A 9984-nucleotide genomic window follows, 5' to 3' on the forward strand; every position below is an offset into this window, starting at 1 on the left:
TATTCCAAAGACATTTTCAGAACTAATTCCCTCCTTCTCAGACCCCGCCAGAAAGTTCTTTAGTCATTGTAAATTTGTCACATATATTTATATTTGTGTTTGTCTGTGCTTGCTGCGTTTGATATTGTATTCCTTTTGCTTGCGTTGTTTTGATTCTATGGCCTGCTATTTTTCGCCAGGAAATTCTTTAGTCATTGTAAAATTTGTCATATATATTCATATTTTTGCTTGACAAGTCTGTGCTTGCTGTGCTTGAGATTGTGTGCCTTTTGCCTGCGTCGCTTTGATTCTATGGCATGCTATTTTTGTTTGTTCCATTCCTGTAACAGTTCTCTCATGTAAGGTAACTGGTTTATTTATTTATTTATTTTTAGAGTTTTCTATAGTGCGAACTTGAACCGATTAGGTTATCAGAGCGATTTACATAGCACCAGTTCCGTTACATGTTATCACAGCAGTTTACATAGCATCAGTTACGTTACACATTTCAGGAACTTGAACCGATTAGGTTATCACAGCGCTTTACATAGCACCCGTTCCGTTACATGTTATCAAAGCACTTTACATAGAGTCAGTTACGTTACACATTTCAGGAGCGCGTTTCTTTTGTTCTAGTGAGTAGGGTTATCTCTTCACACGGGGGGAAGGGATACATCTGGCTATATTCCAACAGTCACACAGGCGACTAGTCGTTACAGCTATAACTCTAAACACAGGGAGGGGATACACATGGATACAATCTAAGAGTCACATAGGATACTAGTCATTAGAGTTATCTTCTATCTGCACTGGAGGGATATGACTGGAAACACTCTAAGGGTGGGAGCCCAGGTGGGAGATGAAGCAAAGGGAAGAAACATTTGAGGATCATCCACGGGGAAAAGGGTTAAGGATGAGGGAGTGGGAGGAGGGCTAGAGTCCAGAGAAACTGTCCGACAACAGCAGCAGGGTGACGGTCAGGACAGAACAAAAGACAAGAAGTCCAGGAGAGAAGGTGGAAACCCAGGTGGGAGATGAAGTTGGAGGCCAGCCGCAGGTGCGTCCCCGCCCGGCTCGGCTCCTCCCCCTTTCTTTCATATCATAAATGAACTGTTCTGTTCTTTTCCATACGCCTGACATGATGTTGACAGAAGTCGCATTGATGTAGTTTGGAGTTATGAATTTTCTATCTGTTCTGTTTTCTATTGTACAGTGCTCTGACACCTTCGGGTAAAGTCTGTGCTTTATAAAAAATGGATTAAATAAATAAATAAATAAAAATTCACTAAAAAATAGTTACTTGGCACTGGCTGAGAGTGTCTCCCCAATGTGCAGTCAGATGTATACCCTGTTTTGTCACCTAATCCCAATCCAAGTGTATGTAGTGGGTGTTTGTGTATATTGCCAGCATGGTAGGTGCATTTTATATATAGGCAAAGCTGAGTAATGGAGGACTGTAGATTCCTTATTGAAGGCCACTGGCCGGTTCCTGTACATGCGATGGGGGTGAGGTTGTTTTACCAGACAGTGGAAATGTAGAGATGCGTGAGGAGGAGACTTAGTGAAGTGAGAACAAAGAGACAAGGCTCCTATAGAAATTAAATTAGGGCCTTTTTCTGAGAGGGGCTCCTGACTAGTCTTCATGTAGCACTGTCACTTGCTCAATGGTGGTGATGAAGGTAAAACCACAATTTGTTTTCTTTCCTGATCAATGACATTGTGGCTGTTCAGATCCAGGTGAGATAGTTCACATCTCCTTGTACATCTCTTGTGGGTGCTCCTATCTGGAGGATACCCTGCTGTTAGGTGCATCACCCCACACAAAGGCTATGTCTGTAGAACAGGGTAGACAGAGAAAACTCCCATGAACTGAATTAGGGGCCGCAGTTTGAGCCTGGTGTAGAATTGTGTTGCGAGTGGATACAGTACATGGACTCACACTCTGTGTGATACTGGTTAACTGGTGCACAAACACCTCATTGCCCCTTTTATTCAATCTCTCATGTTGCACCTGGCATCAGAATGTGTTTCTGCCTTTGTCAGGTGGCACACTGCACTACTTCCTGACGTTGGATATAACAAGAACGCTTATGGAAAACAATATATTAACAATATAATTCTCATGAGTCTTTTTGCTACCAGGCATAGTCACAAGGGTGCTGATATGACCGAAGTTTGGGTCAAAGATGGCATTCACCTGCCTCTTGTCACGGCAGTCTTGTCCTGTTGTCTAGTTAAAGTCTGCATTGGGGTGCTGGCATTGGATTGCTCTCTACCTTTTGAAGAATAGAATGTTTTGTATGACACGCTCGTGTTTTAGTCTGGACTTGAACATTGTTCATTTTCTCACAGTAGCACGCCACAGATTATTTTCAAATGGCATTCTAAATTTCATATTTGAAGCAGGAGGAGGCAACTGAGTTGACTTGCTGGGCCATGGAGAGTGTTGAGTCCAGGATGACTCCCAGGTTGCATGCGTGGTTGGCGGGTGTCGGGCAGCTCCCAGTGTGGCTGGCCACCAGGAGTCGTCCCATGCGGAGGGGGTGGAGCTGAGTATGAGGACCTCCGTCTTGTCTGAGTTCAGCTTCAGACGGCTAGTTTTCATCCACTCTGATATGAATGGAGTTGCCACATACTGCTTCTGTGCCTATCTGCCATTTTTTATATAGTCAGCCGCTCCAGCCTACTATAGGGATATGAGATCTTGCAAGTAATCATTTTAGACTGCATATCCTCCTAGCTTTCTGGCAGATAAACCCTCATCTCGCGTCCACCATACTCAGGGAATTTATTTCCCACTAACTCAGAAATGCTGCAAGGTTCAATTATCTTGCAACTCCTCTTGAACGATTACCTCAGCCCATGAACAGATTTCATCAAATCCTGTAATGTAAACTATTACAGCAACACAGATGACATCTAGCTAATCCTCATGCTGAAAAACCTAGAGTGATCTGGCATAGACCATTGTATATAAGCCATGGATCACTGAATGCTAATAAATTAACTGAAACAACTTATTTGAAACCAAGATGCTTACAGGTAGAAAATGGGTGCACCATTCTACTACTCATAAGACTGAAAAAAAGCAGCAGCAAGATAATTAATTCACCTCTACTTCGGAGACCACTTTACTACTGCTCTCAAAATATTTGGTCAGATGTGCCTCTTTCAAAGTATTTTTCATCACCCACAGGGGAATCTAAACAAAGCTTCTGTAATGCACACAGACTAGAATGGTGGCCTCAAAACTGGCAACCCAACTCTCCGTCCTTTCCTTCAAGAAGGTACACAATGACAGAACTTTCTTCTTTGTCTACAAATATTTTTTTTAAAACTCATTACTAACAAAGACAAGAAACAATCAAAACCACCTCAGATTCAGGGATGCAGTAAAGACCTTGATATTTCATAAAAGGTGACACCCCTACTGTAAAGCAGTCCCAGATCCTAACAATCCCACAAAGTTGAGTCAGGTACCTATGTACTGGCAGTAGGTATTCGCATCTCTCACTCTTCTGGGTTCCAATACAAGTTGACATATTGCTTGCATTATAGCCCTTTCTGGTCATTGTTTCCCGCGCCAAAATGCTATGTAGGGATGTCACGCTAGTGATAGTGTAGGAACAGGTTAAAGCTTTCTACACATGAACTTCCAATGAAGGAGAAAAAACCTTGGTCTGCTCAGTCATCTTTTGTATACCGATTCTCAGACTAATCATCCTCTGCATGTTGCACCACCTTACCTTCATACGTAGATTTGGCTTTGTATTAGTTCAGATGTATTTCTACACCCTCACCTTGAGGTGCCTGTATATTCAGTTGTTCTTGAGGTTGTGATAAACTAACTAAACTTAATTCGGAGTTTGTGATTCTTAGGAGTCATGGTAAATTAGAACTGAAATTGATTGATTTATCTTCCCTCCACTCTTTCATGCTGATAAAAAGAGCTATGGACTCGAAGTTCCAGAGCAGATCTAGAACATGGAACACGGCTCCTTCAGTATAATTCCGCAAAATGTCCTAGTCCATGCTGCAATATGCTTGATGGTCTGATTAGACCAGATTCTGGCAGGAGGTTCATGATTTTGAAAGCCAAATAGTTTTATTTGAGCTTTTATGTGTCCCTATTTCAATGCAAGTAAATAGGGAAAATATCTCCCGATTGTTTAAAAACAAAAACGAATTCTGCTTTGCAAATATTGGTACATATGCCCTTAGGGCTGGCAAGGTGCAATTAATGAGTCAGTCATTGGCCATCACTTACATTTAACAGTCGTAAGGTGGCTGTGGACTGCGGAGAAGTCTAGGCGCGAAAAACTGAATTAAAGAGAAAAGTGGGGATGGCGATTTTGAGCACTTTTTGGCGCGCTTTACCTTCCTGTCAGAAGTAGTGAACGGAGAACCACGCCTTCCTCTGACGAAATTAACGTCGAGGGGAATTGAGACCAATCAGGCCCTTAGAGGGCGTGTGGCAACGTCACGCGCAAATAAAGACGCTCTGCGCGGGCCCGCTAGAACACTTTTTGGCGCGAGGCAAGTGGGCACTGCAAGTTTTCTTATCCGATTTATCCGCTCTCTGTGCCTCGCGCCACTCGTCCCCCTGCAGCACACTCCCTGCTTCCTTGTTTATTTTGCTGTGCGAGTCTGCCGCCACCATGTTTGAGGCTCGCTTGGTTCAGGGTTCGATCCTGAAGAAGGTGCTGGAGGCGCTGAAGGACCTGATCGATGAGGCGTGTTGGGACATAAGCTCTAGCGGCATCAGCCTGCAAAGTATGGACTCGTCTCATGTGTCCCTGGTGCAGCTCACCATGCGCTCGGAGGGCTTCGACACGTATCGATGCGACCGAAACCAGTCTGTGGGGGTCAAGATGAGCAGGTGAGGAGGATGCGGCTTGGGTCTCGATGATAAGATAGTGCAGTTTACAAAATAGTGGGAATAAGCCCATTTTAAACCTTTGGGGCCCGTGGGTGTGGGGTCAGATTTTATAGCAATTGCATCTAGCAGAAATCCGCCAAACCAGCTAATCAAGATGCTCATCTGAGAGTCTAACACTAGTCACGTAATGCGGGTTGGTTATTTTAGATATTAAGAGTAGACCTAGAACTTTGCGGTAGGGGGTTGTTAATGCATACATGCCTACATTTTAGGACTGGGAGGTTGAAAAAAAACCGGGAGAATGTAAATTCCCTGTTGACTTCTATTGTAGAAAATGCTATATCTAGTCTCCCGCCTGAATCGGGTATATAGGGACTGAGCAATGTTGTCAGCCTCAGTAGGCAGTCCATAGTAGTGCGCATGCGCCTCATGCTCTGTCCGGGCTTGCCTCTGCCATTATGAAACTAGACGCCTTGGCGGCAGTAGAGCAGGCGCACATGTGACGTAATCTAGGCGCCAACTTGAACAAAGCTGTCTGGCGGGAAAGTACTTGGCGGGCTGTTGTCATGGCCCCCTTACTCTTGCACAAATATACCTGTATAAAATATGCTTATCACCCACTTCGCTTTACATCCGTGGTTTCATTTACTTTCATACCCGATTACATTATTATCGATTTTTACCCACAGTGCTCCGATTCAATAAAAGACGAGACGTATACTCTCAACAAGAGCAGTATAGGTTTTCATTGCTAGGTCTGTTCTCGGAGAATCGAAGGGCTTTTGGTAAACTTACAGCGGCCAGGCCGAGCAGGACTCCCCTGGAAGAGGTCGCAGGTTATAGGCACATGCTTGTTCATCAGATTATATTTACGTTTTTCGTTAGGAGGATTAGTAGATGTACAGATCATTCAACAAATTGTATTTTTTATTTTTATTCTTTTAGTATGTCAAAAATCTTGAAGTGTGCAGCTGGTGACGACGTAATAACCCTCAGAGCTGAGGACAATGCAGACACCATGACGCTGGTTTTCGAAGCTCCAAGTGAGTACCGCTTTATTCACTCTGTCGTATGCTACCTTTCGGATAGGCGTAGCCCTGTCCCCTACAGGAAAAAATGTTGCAGCTAATGGTACCGGTTATGTTATATTGAAGGCCAAATGTTGTATTTTATATTCTTTCATAGATCAAGAAAAGGTGTCGGATTACGAGATGAAGTTAATGGACCTGGATGTTGAACAGCTCGGAATTCCTGTAAGTGTTCTCTACCAGTGCAGAAAAACGAATGTCGCGTTGCTTTTAAGACTCATTGGGTACTGAAGTAGGCAAATGTTACAGGCTCGTCGTGCTCTGGTTTCCAGTGCATTGCAGTACTGAAGTAGGCAAATGTTACAGGGACGTCGGGCTCTGGTTTCCAGTAGACTGTTTACATCAGTCTTTTGTAGAACAGTTCAGACTAGTGAAGTGTTGATCATTAAATGGTCTGCATTGCACACATTTTATAACTGGTGTCTCCTGACATCAGTTTTGGTCAGTTATTCAAGGAGTAAATTGGCTGTTCTAGACTGCCACTTGTTTTAATCCAAATAGAGTAGGATAATTTACCTGCTCGGCAATGTCCACACTTCACTTTCGAGAGATCCCCTAGCCATATCCATCGTGGTTGTGGTACACGTCTGGAAAATATATTTTTTAATTTAATACACGTTCATATTAACACGGCATTGTATTTTGGCTTATGGTCTTTTTAAAGATATTGTCTGTTAGAAACTATTGTAAAGCTACTCGCATGTTCTTTCCCACCCATGGAATCCTTCTTCCTGTATGACACATACCTCCTTGGCGGTTGTTGCATGGAAGGCTCCTACACAATGTGATGGTTTGGTGTTTTTGGCCTGCTGATGATGGTGGCAGTGTGATCGGCCGTAGACCAAATCGCCATGATGGACAAAGCTGTGTAGTCTTTTAAACACCCGATACAAGTAATCCGTTCTTGCAAGTTGACTTATGAGGCTTTTGTTTCTCCCTTGCTCAATAGGAACAAGAGTATAGCTGTATAATAAAGATGCCCTCTGGAGAGTTTGCGCGCATTTGCAGAGATCTCAGCCAGGTTGGTGATGCAGTTGTAATCTCCTGCGCTAAAGATGGGGTGAAGTTTTCCGCCAGTGGATCTCTGGGGACTGGGAACATTAAGCTGTCGCAGACCTCCAATGTGGACAAAGAGGAGGAAGCGGTAAGTAAACTTAAAGCAGTCTGACTTTTGTATAACAATATAAACCTTCTCCCTTTGTGTGTGCTATTTAGGTGGTTGTATATCCGAACTAGAGCGCAATTGTTTATACTGAATTTGCCACAGAAGAGGCCCATGGGACATAACGATCCTGCGATGTTAATTTTGGTTTTCCCCCGAAACAATTAGTTCAATCCATTCATGCCTACAGAATAGTATGCTTGCTAGATACATATTCTATTTCCAATGTTTGCGTTCCATTCTGGTAGGGAAAGGCAGTGTCTTTTGCCTTTCTTTTTTAGGTCTTTATCATAGTTTGTGTTGTGGGTTGGTGGCTGCAGATGACCTGAGGATGCAGGCGAGTACCAGCCTGCGTACTCCCATGCTGTTACTTCTGTGAGGCACCGCCAACCTTTTCTCACTTTTACTTTTTCTCTTGCTCATTTAGTTCGATCATATCTCACCAGAGGGTGGGTTTGCCCGTGGGAGACTAAATAAATTAACACAACTGATTTTTATAATGGAATGGTGATCCAGGTCTCTCCTGTACAGACCGTATAAAGTTAACCGCTGGTCCAGCACAAAGTTTATAGACTGTAATTGATTGGAAGGGGTGTTAACGGGTCTATTGTTTTTGATTACGTGGGGGGAGGGGTGGGTGGGGTGACCTGTTCTCTACCCCTTCAGCTCCTTGTACTTGGTTAGGGAAAAGGGTGGTAACAGTACTAGTGTCCTCCCACGTGAAACTCTAAAAATAGTTTAAAGCAGGCACTGTCCACAACAAACTTGGAGCCAGAAGTTTTGTGGGACAAAAGCAAGGTTCCTTCAGCAACCAGACTGACTAGAACACAAACTGCTTTGGCCTCCTCTTCTCCCTTTCAAGTGCACCCCAAGTGTGGCATGGTCATCTAACCCATCCCACAGGATTTTCCACTGTCCAAAGGCAGAGGCCCTGCATGTTCGACACAAATTAGCTTTTTGGACCCTTTGTTTATGGACACCGGCATATCCCTTTTCTAGAAAGCCTACAAGGACTGACCAGCAATTTTTTTTAGCGATCACCCTTCAAGTGGCAATTTTGTCCTGTCACACTGCGCGGTTACTGCTTCTGCAGTCTGGTAACACTGTAGGCGTGGTGAATGGCACATGTGCTGCAGTACACTGGTTGAGCTTAACTTTATGCCCTGGGTTCACTTTATATACCGTGCACTAGGAACTTGCAGGCAACGTGTGTGTGTGTGTGTGTGTATGTATATATATATATATATATATATATATATATATATATATATATATATATATAATAAAGGCTGAACAAATCTGCATCCGAGAACTATGTGCTTACCACTTGGTACCAATGGGGATGGGAGCACCATATAACTCGCGCACAAATGGACTTGGGATTCTGAGAAGGTGGTACTGAAAGGTTTGCTATTTGGGCATTGCATTGGATTCTTAGCCGTGTTGGTGTGGTCGGGGTGATATAAACCCTTCCCCGAACCAACTTTCTTATTTACCTGCGATTTTCCTGTATGACACTGTTCGTTTCTCCCTTCAGGTTACTATTGAAATGAATGAACCAGTTCAGCTGACGTTTGCTTTGCGGTATCTGAACTTCTTCACTAAGGCCACACCCCTTTGTGGTCAGGTGATCCTCAGCATGTCTGCGGATATCCCACTTGGTAAGTGCTAGCTATGGTGGTGCTAATGCTCATTTTAACTTGTGATTGTTAAAATAAAATGCTGAAGCAAGATTTTGGCTGGTGTGGTCTAACATTTAAATTAGCTTTGTCTTATTAAATTGGCGGTTTTGTTGATAAAACGCTTGTCTTTTGCAGTTGTGGAGTACAAAATCGCAGACATGGGGCATGTAAAATACTACCTGGCGCCCAAGATAGAAGATGAAGAGGCAGCGTAAGGTACTGCTGACATCGGACAAGGAATCTCGCCAACAAAGCTCTTGTCAACAAGCTCTTGTGTCTGTTTGCAGTAGTCTTAAAACAACTGACTATCCTACTGGGCACATCTGTAGATATCTCTGTATATATTTCAAGTCTTTTTGTAATAAGTCTTTAAAGTCAATAAAATATGTCTTCCTTGGCTTTGTGTGCTTGAATGGAAATTTAGTTAGTTCTGCCAGTTACTTGTTTAGTCATTGATAAGATCAATAGTGTGTTCCCTCCTAGGCCCGTCTGCATGGAATTGTCCTGCTATTAACTTGTTTACTCATTGAGGTGCCTAGACACCGGCTGCCCTTATTGGTACCATGTGCCTGCACATCCTTAATGTTACTGCTGTGACGCAATCCAACGTGGTTTCATCTCCAGTCCGCTAAGTAATGGATAGAACGGCCAAAGATTTTATTCGTGAGGCTCTCACTTTGCAGCGGCCTTAATGATCAAACCATTGAACTGTAAAGCGATTCCATCTGGGGGACGGCAAAGGTATCGTACGGGTGACAAGGTGGGTTTGCCTGAAGCCTATTTTCGGAGGGGATCAGGAAGGGATCGAGCAAATAAAGAAGTAACCCTATTTAATTGTGACCTATGATGATCCCGGCTGTTGCATAGAGTTTGGAAACAAGCTTTGCTTGAGTCAGTAGGAGGTCGAGCGGTTAGATTTGTTCTTTGAAGGGGAACCGTGTCTTTGCAGCACCAAGTAATCAACTGGGGCAGCTGATAGGAGCAAGTGAATGGGGTAGAGAAGAAAAACAGGCGGCTCTGCTGAGCAGTCGAGGATAGTGCACCGAGGGCCTCCAAGAAACCTTCGAGGGACCCAACCACCTACCTTAGATCACAGCCCCCTAACTCTCTTGGGTAGTGTGCTGAATGGGCATAGTCCGTGTCCAAACTAAGCGTCTTTGGGAATTTAACAATCGCCAACATCCCCAGGTAGAT

General features: G+C 43.7%; 1 protein-coding gene across 1 annotated transcript; it reads left to right on the forward strand.

The window, feature by feature from the left end:
* The first annotated feature begins 4472 nt into the window (after positions 1-4472).
* Positions 4473-9187, forward strand: PCNA (proliferating cell nuclear antigen). The gene is made up of 6 exons (XM_086943510.1): positions 4473-4858; positions 5804-5901; positions 6044-6111; positions 6896-7090; positions 8646-8769; positions 8926-9187. Exons 1-6 carry the CDS (start codon positions 4638-4640, stop codon positions 9003-9005), a joined length of 786 nt encoding a protein of 261 aa, XP_086799636.1. The 5' UTR covers positions 4473-4637; the 3' UTR covers positions 9006-9187.
* Positions 9188-9984: the final 797 nt, after the last annotated feature.

This window comes from Lissotriton vulgaris, chromosome 11 (genome assembly GCF_964263255.1).
Source record: "Lissotriton vulgaris chromosome 11, aLisVul1.2, whole genome shotgun sequence".
NCBI classification, from domain to species: Eukaryota; Metazoa; Chordata; class Amphibia; order Caudata; family Salamandridae; genus Lissotriton; species Lissotriton vulgaris.